Source organism: Hyperolius riggenbachi, chromosome 6 (genome assembly GCF_040937935.1).
Source record: "Hyperolius riggenbachi isolate aHypRig1 chromosome 6, aHypRig1.pri, whole genome shotgun sequence".
NCBI classification, from domain to species: domain Eukaryota; kingdom Metazoa; phylum Chordata; class Amphibia; order Anura; family Hyperoliidae; genus Hyperolius; species Hyperolius riggenbachi.
Window position 1 is genome coordinate 169,612,660 of NC_090651.1, and position 21,553 is coordinate 169,634,212.

Here is a 21,553-nt window from a genome sequence, read left to right on the forward strand (position 1 = left end):
TTGCTGCCAAAAGTGGTTATGTGGTTTATGTCCATGCAGATTTGTGACAGGTAGCTACTGGGGCTGCACGATTTCTCGGTTTTAAACCGAAACCGCGGTTCCTGTGAAGACGATTTGGGGATCGTCTGGATCCAGCGGTTTTCGGTCTTTAGTGCCCGCGCTTGGCCGCATGGCCATGGTCCGCCTACCGCAGCACCGAGCCACAGAAGCAGTGCATATTTATGATGTTAATGAGCCGGGCAGCGGGGGGAGGAGAGTTCCGTCCAAGCGGCACACAGCTTCTCCAATCGCTGGATAGCAATGGAATAACGGCAGCGGTAGGCGGAGCTGTACTAGAGCGTACAGCTCCGCCAACCGCTGCCGTCATACCATCGGTATCCAGCGATTGGAGAAGCTGTGTGCCGTTCTGGACTGAACTCTCCTCCCCCCGCTGCCCGGCTCATTAACATCATAAATATGCACTGCTGCCACTGGATTCCCCCCCCCCCCCCCGAGTCCCGTACGGCGTACCTACCTATCTATACTGGGCACTTTACTAGTTATACTGGGGCACTATACTAACTGTACTGGGGCACTACCTACCCATACTGGGCACTATACTAGCTATACTGGGGCACTATACTAACTATACTGGGGCACTACCTACCCATACTGGGCACTATACTAGCCATACTGGGGCACTATAGTAGCCATACTGGGGCACTATAGTAGCCATACTGGGGCACTATACTAGCCATACTGGGCACTATACTAGCTATACTGGGGCACTATGCTAGCTATACTGGGGCACTATGCTAGCTATACTGGGGCACTATGCTAGCTATACTGGGGCACTATGCTAGCTATACTGGGGCACTATGCTAGCTATACTGGGGCACTATGCTAGCTATACTGGGGCACTATACTAGCTATACTGGGGCACTATACTAGCTATACTGGGCACTATACTAGCTATACTGTGCACTATACTAGCTATACTGGGCACTATACTAGCTATACTGGGGCACTATACTAGCTATACTGGGCACTATACTAGCTATACTGGACACTATACTAGCTATACTGGGCGCTATACTAGATACTATACTAGCCATACTGGGCACTATACTAGCTATACTGGGCACTATACTAGCTATACTGGGCACTATACTAGCTATACTGGGGCACTATACTAACTATACTGGGGCACTTCCTACCCATACTGGGCACTATACTAGCTATACTGGGGCACTACCTACCTATACTGGGCACTTAACGAGCTATACTGGGGCACTACCTACCCATACTGGGCACTATACTAGCTATACTGGGGCACTATACTAACTATACTGGGGCACTACCTACCCATATTGGGCACTATACTGGCTATACTGGGCACTACCTACCCATACTGGGCACTACCTACCCATACTGCCGGACACTATACTATCTATACTGGGACACTATACTGGGGCACTATGCTAGCTATACTGGAGCACTATACTAGCTATACTGGGGTAACTATACTAGCCACACTGGGGCAACTAAACTCCCTATATTGGGGCTACTATGCTAGCTATGCCGCAGCACCCCAGTCCTCCCCCCCCCCCAAAACCCGCTGCACACGACACTGTACACTAGGACGCCACCCATCCCCCCCCCCCCCTCAGTCCCCAGAGAAAAATGTGGTCAGAAAGTGGACCCTGCCGTACGCCACAGTCCACACAATATTGTTCAAGCAATGGGTACATTGTGAATTAAGTGCTAAAGCTTGTTTTGGAAAAAATCGTGAAAAAAATCGAAATCACAATTTCTGACAGAAAAAAATCGCAATTTCAATTTTTACCCAAAATCGTGCAGCCCTAGTAGCTACTATTACTCCCTGTTTGAAACAAATTTCAAACTGGACCTGAACTCTTGCACTGGGCAAAAGGAAAACAGAGAAATTCACCCTGTATGTATTTAGAGAGTTTAGCCTGTTTTATTCCCCCTCATTTGTGTCAAATCACTAGTTGTAATTTGATCCCCCATGTGTCACATAGCAGATAAGCCTATTTGAAAGCACAGACTGTAAACAATATGTCTGCTTCCATGAATCAGGAAGTAGAAACTGTGCAAATGCATTTATTTTTTGATTTGTATCCGCTGTAACAAATACATGCTCTTTGTTTAAAGGTTATTATGCTGTTGCGTATCTTTTAGAGCAGAGAGGAGTTCTGAGTTCAGGTCTGCTTTAAGAGCCTCCTTCAAGCTTACCTGTCCCCAGTCAAAATGTCCAGAATTTAAAAGTGTCCACTGGGGATCGCTGCTGTACTTGCAAATGCTCATGCGGTTTGCGCGGCGATGCCTGGGGAGATTTTCTTAATGATTTGGGGGGTATTTGGAAGCACTGTACACTACTGTACGATATTAATCAGCCAAGAGTAAACGTCACTAAGTAGGAGGTATTTTACCCTTTCAAATGGATTTCCATTGGCTGTAGGACTTCATCCTCACTACAGACCTGTTTTTCTCAGACAAATTGCCATCAGCTTTCACTGGTGGTGAGTTTGATCCACCAAAAGGTGCCCATTAACGGTACAATTTTTCACTAAATGTGATCTTTCATGTGCTTTACATGATCAAAACTAATCTGAAGGTAATTATCGATTTTTCCCATTTACTGAACGATTCTTTCTTCAAATTCGATCATAAAATCCAACTTTCTGATTAATTTTAACCTATTAAGCAATTGACCAAAGAATCGTTTCTTAATGATTGCCTTCGTAAACTGTGAATTTTTTATGCAACTGGATCATTCAAATTGCATCGAAAGATCACATTTGGTGAAAAAATTGAACTGTAAATGGGCCAGTTCCTCTTTACCCTATAAAGGTATTTCACTATGAAAGACCTAAAAAAAAACAATCCCTTTCTCCATCCTAACACTCAACCAATCTTCACAAATGATCCGAATGATGGCCTCACTGCCATACTAGATTTCAGAAACATTCAATATGGAACAATACATCCACACAGAGTTCAAGAAAAAAAAAAATCACAGTTCTACCCTACATCCTATCGTGGTCCACATATAGAGTCGTTATATCTTTCAGTGCAAGAAGACCTCAGACAACGAGACAAATACCTAAATAAACCCAAACCCAATCTAACAAAAGCAGAACGTACAGCCCTAAAAATAAAGAAATAATCATAAGGGCCACTGATGAGGGTGGTGGCATCGTCATTTTAGATGCCAATGACTACACTACAGAAGCCCACAGTCTGCTACATGATTGTACATATTACACCAAACTACCAGGAGACCCTTCACAAGAATACAAATTCAAATACGACAAACTCATCATGCTAGCATTCAGAGAAGGCATTATCTCAAAGGACGAAAAAGAATTTTTGACCACCACACATCCGAAATTACCATTTTTCTATTTTCTACCAAAAATTCATAAATCTATCACAAATCCCCTAGGTCACCCTATTAACTCCGGCATATCTTCACTCACGTCACCCTTATCTGAATACGTTGACCACTTTCTACAGAAATACGTCATTACTCTACCATCTTACCTGAAGGACTCCAGCCAACTATTGGAGGAACTCGCGTCCATAAAGTAGCTGCCCGAATACCACTGGGTAACCCTAGATGTAGTGGCCCTATACACGAATATCAAGCACAAGATCGTTCTCCGCTCATTAGCTGATTACTTACATTTAGATTCCTCCATGCCCACTCCCCAAAAAAAGTCATACTTCACGCCATTCAATTCATACTGACTCACAACATCTTTTCATTCCAAGACACAATCTATTTACAGACCCGGGGCACAGCTATGGGGGCGAACTTCGCTCCATCCTACGCAAATCTCACCATGGGCCTTTTTCGAACAACTATTTCTGGACCACAACCCATATCAAAACAATATTGTTAGATACTGGAGATACATAGACGATGTCATACTCATATGGGAAGGAAACACTGATACAATCCACCACTTCGTTCATTCCATCAATAATAATGATTGGGGTTTATCCTTCACTGCTAATACAGATCCATATACCATTGACTTTCTGGATATCACACTATGGGCTCGATTCAGTAAACGGTGCTAAGTGTTAGCACGCCTACTTAGCACGCCTCTTCATGCCTAAACCAGCTGTTCGCGCATTAAACGCGTGCGAAACGCAGTTTTGCACGCGCAAAGTCAGGTGCGCGCGAAACGTTGCATCGTGGTGTGCCGAAAATTTCGCACCTAATGGCCCTGTAACATCGCATTGGATGCGACCTTAACGTCGCACCCATGCGACGTTAAAGTCGCATGCATGCAATGTTAAAGGCGCATCCAATGCGACGTTATAGGGCCATCGCGATGCGACGTTTCGCGCGCACTGGACAGGACTTTGCGCGCGGACTGATTTGGAAAACGGTGCTAACCTAGTTAGCACCCTAGTTAACACGCCCAAAGTGTTTAGGCGTGCTAACTGGGTTAGCACAGTTTACTGAATCGAGCCCTACATGTAGACAAAAACCTTGTCTGGATAGGCTGTGTTTGGGGTATGATTTGTGAATATTTATTTTGTGTTAGCCTATACGGGCTCTCATCTGTTGGCCTGTTCTGCCAACGTATTGCTTGTCACAAGGGCAGGTTATAAGGTAGATAACCTGAGTGGTATTACAGCTGAAAGATTGACGAATATTATATATTTCATAAGTGATGTTACATTTGAAGGAAAGAGTGCCCGGACGTAGGTATTCGCATGCCAAGCACTTGCTGGAATTACATCTTTGTATACATGGCCTATTTGGGATGGTCGATTCGTCAGAAGTGAGGGCTCAAGGTCTACTGGGTGCTAATATGTTTTTTAAAGTTTTCGCCGTTCACAATACTAGTTTAGGTATGGCATCAAGGTTGGAGCATAGGTAGGGGTCTTTGTGTAATGTCGACCAGTGTTTGTTTAAAGCTGACCTTATATTTTTATGGTTCGAACAAAAGCGAGTAATGAAAGAGGGTTGATTTGCCACCGTAGGTTTTTCTTTTTCCCATGTGGCAAGGAGAGATTTTTGGTCTAAGAGTCTCGCTCGGTTTCTTGCTGATGTGATTAGTGATCCAGGGAATGAACGTTCTCGAAATTTGTTTTGAAAAATTTCTGCTTGTAACTCAAATGTGGGTGAATCTGAACAGTTCTTCCTAATTCTCCTGAATTGGCCAAACGGGATGTTGGTTTTCCACGGTTTGTGGTGCAAACTTCTAAAATGAACATACGAGTTCGCATCCACTTTCTTAAAAAAAGACCCCTACCTATGCTCCAACCTTGATGCCAGACCTAAACTAGTATTTAGAACGGCGAAAACTTTAAAAAACATATTAGCACCCAGTAGACCTTGAGCCCTCACTTCTGACGATTCGACCATCCCAAATAGGCCATGTATACAAAGATGTAATTCCAGCAAGTGCTTGGCATACGAATACCTACGTCCGGGCACTCTTTCTTTCAAATGTAACATCACTTATGAAATATATAATATTTGTCAATCTTTCAGCTGTAATACCACTCAGGTTATCTACCTTATAACCTGCCCTTTTGACAAGCAATACATTGGCAGAACAAGCCAACAGATGAGAGCCCATATAGGCCAACACAAAATAAATATTCACAAATCATACCCCAAACACAGCCTATCCAGGCATTTTGCACAGCATCATAACTCAAACCCAAAACTTTACTTATTTACACCAATTGAACACATCTCGGACAATCTTTCCCCCACTGAACGGATGGCTCGTTTACGAGCACGAGAGATGTATTGGATTTTTAACCTCAGAACACTCAAACCAGAAGGGCTAAATTAATGCCTGGAGCATAACTTCTGATCAATATTCTCTGACCAACATCAAAAAATCATTTTATGGCCTTCCCATGATCATTACCACCATCACGTATTCCTCATCACTATCATTAATTCTCATTACATTTGCATCTACTCAACCTGAACCCCATTTGCCTAGCAGCTACCCACAATGGGACAGCACCCCCTAGAAATTCAGATCCAACTGATGTAGTGCCCCCCATTTAAGCCCACCACTGTACAGCTTGTCAACCCATCCCTCCCCCTCCCCCTCAATTCTCCACCTCCCCTCCACCGTTCCCCTTTACCCATGTCCAAACACCAGCCTCACCTCCACCCTCACTCATCACCTCACACACTTCCCTGTCACTCCCACACCAAACATTAGGATATTTGCATATCCTATCAAATATTCATCACTCATACTCAGTATATAAAAAACATTTTGTTGTTCCCATTTAATCATCCCACCACTTCACACCTATATATACCTATGAATATTTACATATTTCTACCACTTACATATAATTACAACTTCAAAAAATTAAAAACATAACTTAGATTAATCACACCTTTCCTAACTCAGCATTACCTAATAATTTTTCAAACAAAATTCATTTTTCAATTATTCTATGTATCATATTTCATTAGTACTGCGGCTCCTCAGCAACAGGAGGGAACTGGGCAGCAACATCCCAGTCTTCTGCTTCACTGAATCATGGTTACACGACGGCATCCCTGATAGTGCCCTCCATCTCCCTGGTTTTAGTATCATCCGAGCAGACCGTGACAGCGTGCTCTCTGGGAAAAGGAGAGGGGGAGACCTCTGTTTCTACATCAGCTCAGCCTGGTGCTCCAACACCTCTGTTCTTGCCAAGAGATGCACCCCAGACCTGGAACTCCTTCTGGTAAACTGCAGACCCGTATACTCACCCAGGGAGTTTTCCTCCTTTGTCCTTGCTGGGGTGTACATTCCCCCTGACGCTGATGTCAAAACGGCCCTGCGTGAGCTCACTGATACCGTCACACAGTGGGAGACGTCCCTCCTGGCCTCGTTATTCATTATCTTGGGGGACTTTAACAAGGCGAACGTACGCCAGGAGCTGCCACGCTACCACCAGCATGTCACCTGCCCCACCAGGAACACCAACACTCTGGACCACTGCTATACGGTCCTGAAAGACGCATACAAGGCAAACCCGTGGGCAGCACTAGATTCATCGGATCACTGCATCATTCACCTGATACCCACCTACAGGCGACGTCTGGAAACGTCAAAACCAGTCCTTCAAGCCTGCTTCGACTGTACAGACTGGAAGGCTCTGGAAACACCGAACCTAGATGAGTGGGCAGACATTGTATCCTCGTACATCAGCTTCTGTGAGGACCAGTGCGTACCAACAAAAATTCGCAAACACTACCCCAACGATAAACCATGGTTCTCCAATAAACTTCGGCAACTGCGCAGAAGTAAGGAACTGGCGTTCAAGTCTGGCAACCGGGAGGAGTATAGGAGTGCAAAAAACACCCTAAACAGGGAACTGCGAGCCGCCAAAAAGAACTACGCGGAAAAACTGGAACATAACCTCTCCTCAAGGGACACAAGGACTGTCTGGAAGGGGCTTAAGGCTGCCACGAACTACAAGCCCCCCCCCCCCAGCACGCAACTCCCAGCACGCAACTCCCAGCACCGAGCTCGCCGAAAACCTCAGTGAGTTCTATTGCAGATTCGAGAACCTGCCAGTTCCAGCAAGGTCCCCTGAGCCTCCTGCCCTCTCCTCTGACTTAGCTGCCCCACACCCAAGCCCACCCCCTCTAGCGGTGAACAAGGACGATGTCAGGAAACACCTGGCAAAGTTAAATGCAAGGAAAGCCTCAGGCCCAGACGGAGTTTCACCAGCCTGTCTGAACACTTGCGCGCAGCAGCTCGCTCCTATTCTCTCATCCATCTTTACCAAATCTATCCAGGAAGGCAGGGTTCCTGCTTGCTTCAAGAGGTCCACAATCATCCCTGTCCCCAAAAAACATGGTGTCTCAGACCTCAACAATTTCAGGCCGGTGGCTCTCACATCTGTCATCATGAAATCCTTTGAAAGCTTGGTTTTGCCTCTCCTCAAGCTGTCCACTGAGACCCTGCTGGACCCGTTCCAGTTTGCGTATAGAGCAAACAGGTCTACTGACGACGCCATAAACATCTGCCTGGAGCTCGTAAATGAACACCTGGATAAATCTGACTCATACACCAGGATCCTTCTACTTGACTTCAGCTCGGCGTTTAACACCATCAGCCCCCAAATACTTCAAGAGAATCTTGCTGCCCTTGAGGTCCACCCCACCCTTCGCCTCTAGACCACAGATTTCCTAAGCAACAGATCCCAGGTCGTCAAGCTGGGCACTATCATCTCTCAACCAAGGACCACCAACACAGGGGCCCCTCAAGGTTGCGTTTTGTCGCCGTTCCTATTCTCCCTATACACCAACAATTGCAAGTCCACTGCGGACGCTGTCAAAGTCATCAAGTTCGCCGATGATACCCCTATTGTTGGCCTCATCTCTGGGAATGATGAGCAGGGGTATCGCCTCCAGGTTGACAGAATTTGCCACTGGTGTAAGGAGAACGGCTTGGTCCTGAACACTGCAAAAACGGTGAAGATGATTGTAGACTTTAGGAAACATGCCACCACTCCACCCCCGATCAGCATTGACGGCACGGTAGTTGTTAATATTCCCTGTGCACGCCTCCTCGGCACGACAATCTCTAAGGACCTGACTTTAAAAGCCAACACAACCACCACCCAGAAAAAAGCCCAGCAGATACTATTTTTCCTACGCCAACTAAAGAAGTTCGGTATGGCCCGTGAGCTTCTGACCAGCTTCTACACAGCCACAATTGAATCTGTCCTCTGCTCCTCCATCTTGGTCTGGTATGCTGGCTCCTCCGCCAGCGATAGACACAAACTGCAGAGGGTCATCAGATCAGCGGAGAGGATCATCGGGAAACCACTCCCCTCTCTTGATCAAATCTTCAACTCAAGACTGCGCTCCAGAGCTCAAAAAATAGCTAATGATCCGTCCCACTCAGGCTTTCGCTTCTTCAGTAGACTCCCCTTAGGCCGGAGATTCCGATCCATCTACACCAGGACCACGAGGCACAGAAATAGTTTCTTTCCCTCAGCCATAAACTATCTGAACTCTTAGAACTCTAAACCTGACCGCACGGAAGCATACTGCTATGTAAATGTGTTCATATGTGACCAATTGCTTTAACTGTATCTTTATATTGTTGATGCGTGCATGCAGTTGTTTTGTATGTCCTGCTCTTTTTTCACACTTGCCCTGTACTTTGCCAAACCCAATTCCGGGCACGGCCCAGTCGTGCTTGGCGAAATAAAATATTCTGATTCTGAATTATTATAACCTTAAATTCAGTTACTCATGAAAACTTCCTAATTCTTTGCCGCCATCTAGTGGCAAGAAAAAAACACTACACTACATCTTCTATTGCCAGCCCAGTTAACATACAGAGGTACTGGCAAAATATTCTGATAGCCTATGAGGCTACCTCTTCCAAAATGGCGCCACCTATACTTCCAGTAATAGCGGCATGCGTAATGTCATCATCACGCATAAGCAGCACCCCTCTTCACTCCCGGCGAGCGCGCAGTTCTGCGGCTGCCAATTACACCTGCAATTTATTTAGCCCAGCGCGGGATTCCACCCACTAGAGGCTCCCTTTGCTACATCATTCATTTAGTTGGGTAAGTGTCCTGAGTTTACTGTTTATTACATTCGGCATACTAGTGCTCCCCCTGTTGCTAAACTTTGAAACCATGCACATTGCTGCTTGTTCTTATCAATACTAGTGACCAGCCCATTATATTATGCAGGAAAGCACAGATTTTAGAGTCTAACACAGCCTGCAACCTGTGTTTTTTCCCCAAATTGAGCTGGCCAGGTCTTCCTGTCACTATATCTTCTGTTGTATTTAATCTATTTTATATAACAATGTATTTTAGCATTAACTATTATCAGCCTTTGAAGCAATTTTATGTACTTATGAACTCAAGCATTTTTATGGTTCAACTCATTCATTGATCTAATTATTTGATACAATTTTTATTTTTCCATATAAAAAATAATAAATACAAAATTATAATATATTTATTTTTGCTGATACCCTTTTTTTCCCCCTACCCAAATATATGTGACCCATACACACCAATTCATTGGTTACCTATACCCCTAACAATAGATATGAATCACCATTCCAAATATAAAAACATGAAATTAGAATTGAGATATTCAATCGAAATGGATGATATAATTGTGTGCTGTAAATGTATATATATTATTATTTTAAGAGTATGGCATATTGAGGAGTTTTCTCTACTGATGTAGGCACTGCTATTGGCCTGAGGAAGCGGGCTCGGACCCACGAAACGCGTTGCCTGTACTACTAATAAAAACCTTTGCTAATACAAAGAGTTTTTTCGTCATTGAAGTAAGCTACCTCAAAACCCTTTTCTCATTTAAACTGTTTTTAGATGCTTTTATACTACACCAGGGCACCTCTTATACCCTTACTGTGCAATTTACACCCCCATACCATACCTCACCCGTCTGAGGGGTGGAGATAGAACACACGTGACCTTGACCACGGTGGACCTCTGTCCCCTTTCATTCACCAAGGAGAGCAACCGCATCCAGGTCCCCAGTGACCACCCCGAGCGGAGTCGGGTTTGTTGTCTCCACCTGCTTCCTGTGGTCTTTTGCCCCTGTGCAACCCACCTTTGTGAGTAGTATTTTACTTTCTATCATTGCCAATTGTCTTGACATACTGCACCATTGGGCTCCCACTTTTGTTTCCTGTGCCTTTTTCCTAGAGGGTGCCAGCACACCCACATTCCACTTCCTCTTTAATGGTTCACTGCTAAACAAATGTTGCTCTGTCAGAACTTTGCAGAACACAGTGCCACAGACATATTGAGCTTACTTGAAGAGGACAAATCCCTTTGTTCTAGAGTGTTACTCCTGTTTCCCTGAAGTCTTTGCCAAAATGCTGAGCTTTTAATTTTAACTGACATGTAAAGAAGCATTTGAAATTATTTTCTGCATGCCGATTGAATAAGGCCTCTTTTCCACAGGCAGTTGAACTGTGTGCTCAGCAAGCAGTTGTCAGGCAGCAGCGAGCAGTTACCACGCAGCATCTAGCAGTTACCAGGTAGCAGCAGCAAACATTTGTGAGAGTTTGAGAGGCATTTCACTGCCTATCAACTGCCCGTGGAAAAGAGGCCTTAAAGAGAATCTGTACTCTAATATTCTTGCACTAAAAAGCATACCATTCTATTCCTTATTTTCTCCTGTGCCCCTCTGTGCTGTTTCTGCCACTCTCTGCTGCAATCCTGGCTTGTAATTAACAGTTTTAGGCAGTGTTTACGAACAAACTAACCCGCTTGTGATAGGCTCACATAAATAGAGTGTGTGAGTCATACAGAGTGTGCAGGGGGCCTGCAGACGGTGTGTATCACTTCTATCCAATCACAAGCAGCCCTGCACATTCCACACATTCAAGCCTTAGCCCGACAGACACGACAGAGGAAAGGAGATAAGATTTATTACAGAGACAGTGCAATTAGGAAAGGCTGCACTAAGCCAGAGCACATTAGAACAGGCATAGGAACTTATAGAATAGAAGAACTAAGGCTGAAAATTTTGTTACAGAGTCTCTTTAAGGACCATACACACGGCATACAAAATGTCTGTACAAACACGTGTTGAGTGACGGTTTGTTCGTGTGTACGCTGCAAAAGACAAAGACTGTCAGCAGACTGTCTGCAGAGACAGCCATGTTTGAGCGATTCAACTGGTGAATCGCTTGTGACTTTTGTCTCACAAACCATTGCTTAGTCTGTTGGTGTCCTGTCATGTGTACGAAAGTCTTCTACAGACAGCAGAGTCGCTACCATAGTACTACTACTATACGTAGTCTGTGGCAGACAGCTTCCGTCATGTCTTTACTCTTCCTGTTGTCACGTGTGTACAACTGTCACAAACTCAAATTGTCGCCGCCATAAATATGCTGTTGTCTCGTCTGTCTGTCATTGCCTCGCAACTACACACAAATGTATGCCGTGTATGGGCCTTTAGTCAACTGCTGCAATTGAAACCGGATTAAACTTCCACAATGTTTCTGTGGCAATCTATCTGTAAACCTGTTTGATTGCAGTCTAAACAAGCCCTAATACAGTTCTTAAACTGGCACTTTATTTTACACAATACTTAGACGGGTCAAAAAGTGCAAAAAGCTCAGACCTAAACCTCTTGTTCACACTACAAGAGCTTTTTAAACACTAGAGATTCTGAAAAGCGGTTTCTAAAGCAATGCTATGGGGGATTTTTACAAAATCACATTGCTCAAGTGAGAACACATACATAGGATAACATTAGCAAGAGCTTTTAAAATCAAAGCACTTAGAAGTAGTGTAAACAAGCCCTTGATGAATTTGAATAAAGTGTACCACCGAAAGCCAGACCTCATCATTCCTCTAAAGTGAAAAAAAATTAGGTTAGTAAAAACATACATTTGTTAAATAGCATTGTTTAAGTTTAATTAAGAAAAAATATTTCTACCCTTTGGAGGTGTCAGCTCTATGTTATTCTTTTCACAGAATCCAACAGGAAAAATAGAGTTTGATGTTGCATGATAACAAAACCAATCTGACCCGTCAGTAGAGAGTGAACTATCCATGGCAACCATCAAATAACCTTCCATCAGCACCTAGAGAATACAAAAATGAAAGAATAGTATAAAAATGGGGAGCTGAAGTATTGTAGAAGAGAAGTATGGTGTTTTCTCTAAGAGCCTATTAAGTAATATACAATGGGTATCCAGTGAAGACCAGTACTCATCATATAAATTAGGACACTGAATGCCAAATGATTTTTTAATGGCTTTTTGGTTTAGGTCTTTCATTCACACTGCACATAGTAGATTGTTACATGTTGAATGTTTTGAGATTTTAATCGAGTGATTTAAAAATCTGATGACTTGATTTCTGCATGTGGCGAGGGCCCTGCCATTTGGAGAATTAAGTTGTCGGTATTGGATGTCATGCGATTGAGATATCAAAACTATGGATCAGTTATATATGCGACATTGGTCATCTGATTGCAAAAGCAATCTCTCATTTGGAAGTATGAGGGAAACATAGTTTGAATGGAGGAATGTCAATGCCCAATCCTAGCAGTAGACTTTGTCCATAATGTTTGTAGACCTCTTAGGATGTAAATGCTAATCATCCTCACAGTGTAACCAGAGCTATGGTCAAGCAAGTGTTTTTCATTACCTCTCTGGCCAAAGCAGAACAAAGGACTGTTCAGTCCTGGTTTAGACCAGTTTTGACCATGTAAGTTTGCAAAGCTGAATATTTAATATAGCAGCTAGGTTTAGTGGTCAACGAATAGAAGTTCAGCATTATTCAACCAGACCAATCAGAAGACAGAATGTGTCATAGATAAAGTGCTCAGGCAGGAAAGATTCTGGTATTCAGTCATGCATTCATTCTCTCTTCACTCACACATATACTCAAACATATACACACACACACATATACACACACACACACGCACGCACGCACAGAAAGAAGATCTCTACAGACAATAGCCTTCATATACATACAAACTACACAGCAATTTAATCATTTTGTTTTTTTATTTTTTGTAACTGATTTCGATGTAACCAAGACCTGTAACCTTATTGATTTTTGAACATTTATGGAAGTCAATAATGCTGAATTAAACCAACACATCTTTTAAATGATTTATCTTGGTCTCCAAAAACATTGTTTTTATTCAAACAAAAACCCCTATTTAACACAGATTAATAAAAACAGATGTACAGAACTGTACTCTTATAATAGCCATGTACAGTATTTTGTTGTTATCAAACAGTGGTCATATAATGGAGTCCTTAAAAAGTTATAGTCACTAATACAATTACCGTAAGCAGAAAATTATTTTAACATGCAAACATTCACTGACTGAGGAAAATAAATAAATTTAGCCTATCAGCGTCTGTAGCTGTTTATCACCTGGCAGCTAAAGGGCTCTGACTAGTTGCATTTCCATCCTTACCTAGGTCAGGAGAAATTTCCACATTAGGAAAATTTTGCACACATGACTTCACTTTTACACTACATAGAGCTAACAAAGATCATCTATTTGTACTAACCAGCAACTCGTGTGTGTGTGTGTGTGTGTGTGTGTGTGTGTGTGTGTGTGTGTGTGTGTGTGTGTGTGTGTGTGTGTGTTTACAATACTATATTGTTTCACAGGTTCAACAATGTTAGGCATACTAGTTCTGACTAGGAATGGTGTTTAGAAGTTAAGTATCGTGCACACTTACAGAGGAACTTCAGTGAAAATAATATACTAACAAAGTGCTTCATTTTTACAATAATTATGTATAAATGATTTAGTCAGTGTTTGCCCATTGTAAAATCTTTTAAATCCCTGATTTACATTCTGACATTTATTACATGGTGACATTTTTACTGTTGGCAGGTGATGTAGGTGCTGCATGCTTTTTTGGCAGTTGGAAACAGCTGTAGACCGCTATTTCCCACAATGCAACAAGGTTCACAGACAGGAAACTGCCAGGAGTACCACGGTCCTCAGAGTTTCTTGTGGGAGGGGTTTCACCACAATATCAGTCATACAGCACCTCCTGATGGTCTGTTTGTGAAAAGGATTAGATTTCTCATGTAAAAGGGGGTATCAGCTACTGATTGGATAAAGTTAAATTTTTGATCAGAGTTTCTTTTTAAGAGAACTCAACTCCTCAGGTGACAGTTGGGACTGTGCAGATACATCAGTAGCCTACCGACTAGCAATCCTAGGTCTTTTTTCAGACAGACAATTGACAGGCAAGGAATTCACTGCCTGTCAGCTGCTCTCCTGCATCCACCAGTCGCTTGTTAGCTTGTTAAGCCTTTTAATTCAAAAGCTATAAGTCTTAAAGTTGAAGATTTTTTTGCTGGTTTTCAGTCTTTTTTGCATTAAAAGACATTTAACATTTCTCTGAATACATTTAATTTATATTGATGTTTTCAAAACATATTTTATTTATGTTTTCAAAATATATTTTCAGTACATATAAAAATACCAGCGCTGCGTAATATGTTGGCGCTTTATAAATACAATAAATAAATAAATAAATAAGATGTGCACAACAGATATTCGTGTCTCGCCCACATATACAGTTGTGTTCAAAATTATTCAACCCCCAATGCTGTAAAGGGTTTTAGGCAATTTAGTGTACATTTGTAATTGTGTTCAGAATGAAATCTTACAAGGACTTTTTAAAGAACAAAATGCAACTAAAATGGCATCAATTGTTTTTGTAATACAGTATTAAATGTTTTTTTGTGATTTCTTCATTAACACAATTATTCAACCCCTTAAAGACTACCACTCTTAAGAACAGAGGTTCATTAAAGTCTTTTCAATCAGGTATTGAAAACACCTGTGAATGTTAATTAACAGCAGTCAAGCATAATACGCACCAATTAGGCAGATTTAAAATGACTGTGATACTTAGCTCCTTCTAGACATTTACTAGTGTGTTTACAAACATGGTGAAGTCAAGAGAATGGTCCAGGAAGACCTTCTCTTCACAGGAAGGGCAATGGCTATAAGAAGATTGCAAATATGTTAAACATACCAAAAGACACCATAGGAAGCAGTCATTCGCAAATTCAAGGCAAAGGGCAATGTTGAAACACTACCTGGTCGTGGCAGAAAGAAGATGCTGACTTCGACTGCTGTGTGCTACCTGAAGCGCAAAGTGGAGAAAAGTCCCCGTGTGACTGCTGAGGAACTGAAAAAAGATTTGTCAGATGCGGGTACTGAAGTTTCAGCTCAGACAATAAGGCGCACACTGCATAATGAAGGCCTCCATGCCAGAACTCCCAGGTGCACCCCCTTGCTGTCTCCAAAGAATAAGAAGAGTCTACTGCAGTATGCCAAATGTCATGTGGACAAACCACAAAAGTTTTGGGATAGTGTTCTGTGGACTGATGAAACAAAATTAGAACTGTTTGGGCCCATGGAACAACACTATGTTTGGAGGAGGAAGAACAAGGCCTATGAAGAAAAGAACACCTTGCCTACTGTGAAGCATGGTGAGGGGTCAATCATGCTTTGGGGCTGTTTTGCTTCTGCAGGTAGAGGGAAGCTTCAATGTGTGCAAGGTACCATGAATTCTCTTCAGTACCAGGAGATATTGGATGAAAATGTGATGCAGTCCGTCACAAACCTGAGGCTTGGGAGACGTTGGACCTTTCAACAGGACAATGATCCCAAGCATACCTCCAAGTCCACTAGAGCAGTGTTTCTCAACATTTTATTGGCATGTACCCCTTTTAAAACCCCCTAGTTGGTTTGGTTGCCATCTGAGACAAGTAACTTTCTTAAAGCAGGAGGATCAGCTATACCATGCCAGGGAAAAAAAACACATGTATAAGTAGATAGATACTTGATCTACTTACATAACACATGTATTGTACTGTCCACGTTTTGATTTCAGTGAATTTTATATAGTAAATGAAGAAAATTCTGTTCTTGGTGGGGGCCATGTCTTTTGCCCACAGCTGAGGCTAAATACTGATATTCTTCCCTTAACTTTTTTTTCTTTTCTCCCCAACCGCTGAGTCACCTCAGCCTTGCTTGTAAACACAAGTGAGCAGGGGGGTTTCAGATAAGCAGCTAGGTAGGGAAATAAAGGGAAGGAGGAATATATTATAGATAAAAAAAACCCAGCATGCAACTGTTTGGCACTGACTACTAAAGGGCCATTGCTCCTAAAGTATGTGATAACTCCAAACCATAACAGCAGAAAAAGTTTTGAAAGTTTTGAATGCAAGATTAGCATCTTTATCACTTAAAGAACAAGCGACACCCATGCTAACCTATAAATAAAAAACACATATACACTATCCACGTAATGATTCCTGTGAATTTTACAAAGGAAAAGCAGAAAATCCTATTCTAGGCAGTGGCCATCTTGCCAAGCTAATGCTGACATATCCTCCCTGACTCTTGTTTTCCCCCCTCCTTTCTCTTGCTCATTGTGTATTCATTAGCTGCCCTCCTCCCAGAGTCTTTTTTTTTTTATTTACACATCCAATCACTGAGTCACCTCAGCCTTGCTTGTAAACACAAGTGATCAGCTAGGCAGGGAAATAAATGGATGGAAAAGGAGGAATATATTATAGATAAAAAAAACTCCCAGCATCCAACTTTTTGGCACTGTTTGGCACTAGGGCCAGTGCTCCTAAAGTATGTGATAACTACAATCCATAACAGCAGAAAAAGTTTTGCAAGTTTTGAATGCTGGATTAGCATCTTTATCACTTAATACACTCAGACCAGTTGCTGTTGAAATGTGATTTTTATGGTGACAATCCCGCTTTAAAGGAATGGTAGTTTGCCGAAACAAACCTCCATATCATAATGCCCAACATAAACTCTAACCTGAAGTTAGCTGGCCACTGGTTTTACTGAACTATCTTGTCACAGTATTTAATGAGCAGCATTTAATGAGCAAACTTACCTTGCACACAGTTGCTGCACATATATTACCAAGATTCAAAGGGTCAATGGCTTCCAATTTCATTCCTACTTCAAACCAGACTCCTGCTGGATATACGACTCTTACCTAAAGTAAATAAAATCATTATTTATTATGTAATAATACAAATAAGGAATGCACATAACTTTAAGCTGGGTTTCAATACTTTTTCTCCTTTTATATAAAATACAGCTACACATACAAAAGCAGTGCAGATAAAACACAGTCGAACAACACATCTTGTAAATGGTAGCGGTGGAAAAACAATATAGATGAAGTACAGAGCACAGGCCCTAATTGTCAATTTTTACACCCATATGAATATTTGTACTCTTTTGCCTATACAAACTATTTTGTACTGTCAATTCTTGCAATAAACACCTTTGGTTAATGAAAAAAAACAACAGAGCACCAGCCCTACCTGCCCTTATAAACATATAGCTACAGGGAAAGAAACAAGTAAGGTGTTGGAAGGAGGGTCATTAAAGGGGAACTTCAGCCTAAACAAACATACTGTCATCAAGTTACATTAGTTATGTTAATTAGAATAGATAGGTAATATAATTTCTTACCCACCCTGTTTTAAAAGAACAGCCAAATGTTTGTGATTCATGGGGGCTGCCATCTTTGTCATGGGAGCAGCCATCTTTTTGGTTGAAAGGAGGTGACAAGGAGCAGGAGACACAGTTCCAACTGTCCTGTGTCCTGTTCACCCCTCCCAGCTGCACACGCTAGGCTTCAAATGTCAAATTCAAAATGTAGAAAAAAGAAAATTGCACCAAATCAGCAGAACGAGAACAACAACATCAGAAATCCCATCATGCTTTGCACAGCATCAGGGGAAAAAAGCCCGGGCAGTTTTCTTCTGTGCAGCTAAAAATGAGACTTGTACAAGAGAAATAAAGTTCTGATGCTGTGAAACTGTTAAAGAAACACCAGGCCTTTTCAGTGCTGCTGAGTCGATTTTTAGTCTGGAGGTTCACTTTAAGATGTATACCATCTAACATTCTTCCTTATCATTGTATTCTAAACCTCATCTATACTTTTTTTTTCTCACACCTCTTTCTTGCCCCCAAACCCACTTATATTCATGCAGACCACCCAAATTTCAGTGATTAATATATGCTGGAAGGTTTGTTGGATTTTTGTACGGGTCTGAAGTAAATTGGTTGAAAGCTTTTAATATTAGCCAATACATTATTTCATAAAAATTTAAAATCTCCTTAATGAGGAGCTTTACTGAATGCAACTTAATGATCAAAATTGCTTATATTTCACAATATTCACTTATAAATTATTTAAACAATGTTTGCCCACTGCTAAATTTTGCCTCTCCCTGATTTACATTCTTAAAGAGAAACTCCAACCAAGAATTGAACTTTATCCCAATCAGTAGCTGATACCCCCTTTTACATAAGAAATATATTGCTTTTCACAAACAGACCATCAGGGGGCGCTGTATGACTGATATTGTGGTGAAACCCCTCCCACAAGAAGCTCTGGGACCGCTGTACTTTTGGCAGTTTGTTACAATGTAACAAGGTTCACAGACAGGAATTAGCTGTTTCCAGCTGTCTCTAACAGCCAAAACAGCTAGCAGCAGCTACATAACCTGCCCACAGTAAAAATGTCACCATGTAATAAATGTCAGAATGTAAATCGGGGAGAGGAAAGATTTTACAATGAGCAAGCACTGACTAAATCATTTATACATAATTATTGTAAAAATGAAGCACTTTTTTTATTACATTATTTTCACAGGAGTTCCTCTTTAAAATTATCTATCACTGGTGGCAACATAGTTACTGTTGGTAAGGAGTATCACTACGGAATGTTTGTTTGTTGTGTTCTGAATGAGCAGAAGCAACACCTTGTCATAGAGTTCTCTGGGGCAGAAGGCTACATAACTTAACAGCCTATGGTAAACATCACTGAGAGAGCAGGATTACATATCAATATACAGCAATATATAGATATTCAATGCTAAAACCAGAATAGAATTGTGTCTCCTGAATAATGAACTTTATTACATCCTACCATATGTTGTTGTTGTGTTGTCTCTTTAATCACTATAAATATCATACAGTAACCAGTGACCCCCCCCCCCCCCCCCCCACAATTATAAGGACCAGCAGATCCACCGCCTGCTTCAACAGGAGACAAGGTCTGTCTGAGCCAGGTGGAGGTGAGATTGTGACTTTAGTGGAGCCAGATGGAATCTTATCAATAATCGTAAACTCCCCCCCCCCACCCCCGTGCATACCACAGAGTGCACCTGCGCCCCGACAGCAGAGAGCACCCATGCCGTCACCACAAAGCGTGCCCATCTCCTCCCTTCTTCCCCTGCTGCAAGCAGTCGTTACAGCATGTGCAGCAATGCATCCATGCGGTATTACAACTGCTTATTAAAATATAAGATGAAAATGGCCGCGTAAAAGATAAAGTACAATCTGTGCTGTACAGCTTACCTCTGGAGACACTGTTTAATAAACAGTGTGAATGGAAGACTTAACAGCTCTTTCTTTATCCATGCTGAGTCATAATGTATCACAGGTCCTGTCCTCCTATAATACCCTAGTTACATAGTTTTTTGGTTAAAAAAACAACTCTCCAAGTTTAACCAGGAAAATTGGTACAACACTGTCCAACATTGCCCTGCACCCTTCACATATCCCAGTTGATCCAGAAGAAGGGAAACCCTCTTACAAAACTGGGACAAACTAGCCATAGGGCCCATTTCCACTATCGCGAATTCGCATGCGTTTTTCGCATGCAAATTCGCATAGCAATACAAGTGAATGGGACTCTTGTCAGGATTCCTTTGCATTTTTCTGTGCAGAAAAAATTCGCATGGCAGAGCCATCAGAATTCGCATATCGCATACCGCTATGCGAATCGCATACAATGTATTTAATAGGAAATTCGCATGAGGTTTGGGTATGCGAATTTTCGTGCGAATTCGCATAGAAACAATGGAAAAGCACACCAGCACTGCCATGGTTAAATTCGCATACATCGTCATCCATGCGAATTTTCATGCAAATTCGCATAGAACCGCATGCGAAATTCGTATCCGCATGCAAATTTTTACCACGGCGATTCGCACCGCACAAGTGGAAATGCAGCCTTAGCAGGGTAAAAATAAATAAATAAACTCTACCAACTTTGGATGGCAGTTAGATAAATGCATACTTGGAAAATGCTGCTTGTAGAATATCAATAAAATAACAGATATTCTACCAGGGCTGTGGAGTCGGAGTCGTGGAGTCGGGGCAATTTTGGGTGCCTGGAGTCGGAGTCGGGAAAAAATGCACCGACTCCAACTCCTAATGATTTTAAACTGCAATTAAAATAGAAAATATGATAAAATGTTCTATTTCTCAGATAATGGTCATCATAAATAATTTATACATACAGTAATAGCTGTGCTTAGTCCACAAAAATGAAATAAACCAATCAAAATTAGTTACTTGTGCTGCTTCAATAAAGCAGTCCCAGTATTTTTAAAGTCAGATATACATATCTGATTGTGACTGTATATATGATATGTACACAGGAATCTCATATATACTAAATAACATCTATGCTGTAAGTATAAAGCCTGATGTGTAGCCGTGTCACTAATAGAGATGGTCAACGAGATGGAAATAATTCTGCGTTGATTCTGCTTTATGCAAATGTATGCACTCCCTTTACTCATGAAATCAAATAATTTGATATGTTGTTAAAATTTGGTTTGGTGACTACGAATTAAATGGTTCCTGAGAAGGATGAAAAGAAGTTTTATACATACCTGGGGCTTCCTCCAGCCCCCTTCAGGCCAATTAGTCCCTCGCTGTCCACCTCCACCACCTGGATCTTCTGCTATGAGTCCTGGTAATTCAGCCAGTCCGGCTGCATGCAGCTTCCACACCCAGGAGCGTTCTGCACCTGCGCAACAGTGCTGCGCAGGTGTAGTACACTCCCGGTGGCGGAGTGTGTGCGTGCGCACTACGCCAGACTGGCTCAAGTACCTGGACTCATAGCAGAAGATCCAGGTGGCGGAGGAGGACAGCGAGGGACTGATTAGCCTGAAGGGAGCTGGAGGAAGCCCCAGGTAT

The 21,553-nt window shown here is 42.1% G+C and overlaps 1 protein-coding gene across 2 annotated transcripts in view; it reads right to left on the reverse strand.

Annotated features, from left to right (window-relative positions):
* L3MBTL2 (L3MBTL histone methyl-lysine binding protein 2) overlaps nt 1-21,553 on the reverse strand; it is a 336,131-nt gene that overhangs the window by 37,046 nt on the left and 277,532 nt on the right. For both annotated transcript variants that reach the window (XR_011022081.1, XM_068240208.1), the window contains exons 11-12: nt 17,436-17,540; nt 12,455-12,602 (exon numbers count right to left, since the gene is read on the reverse strand). Coding sequence is in view for 1 of the 2 variants with exons in the window: in XM_068240208.1 (XP_068096309.1) it covers nt 12,455-12,602; nt 17,436-17,540 (253 nt within the window). In the remaining variant the exon portion in view is untranslated. The remainder of the gene's footprint in view (nt 1-12,454; nt 12,603-17,435; nt 17,541-21,553) is intronic.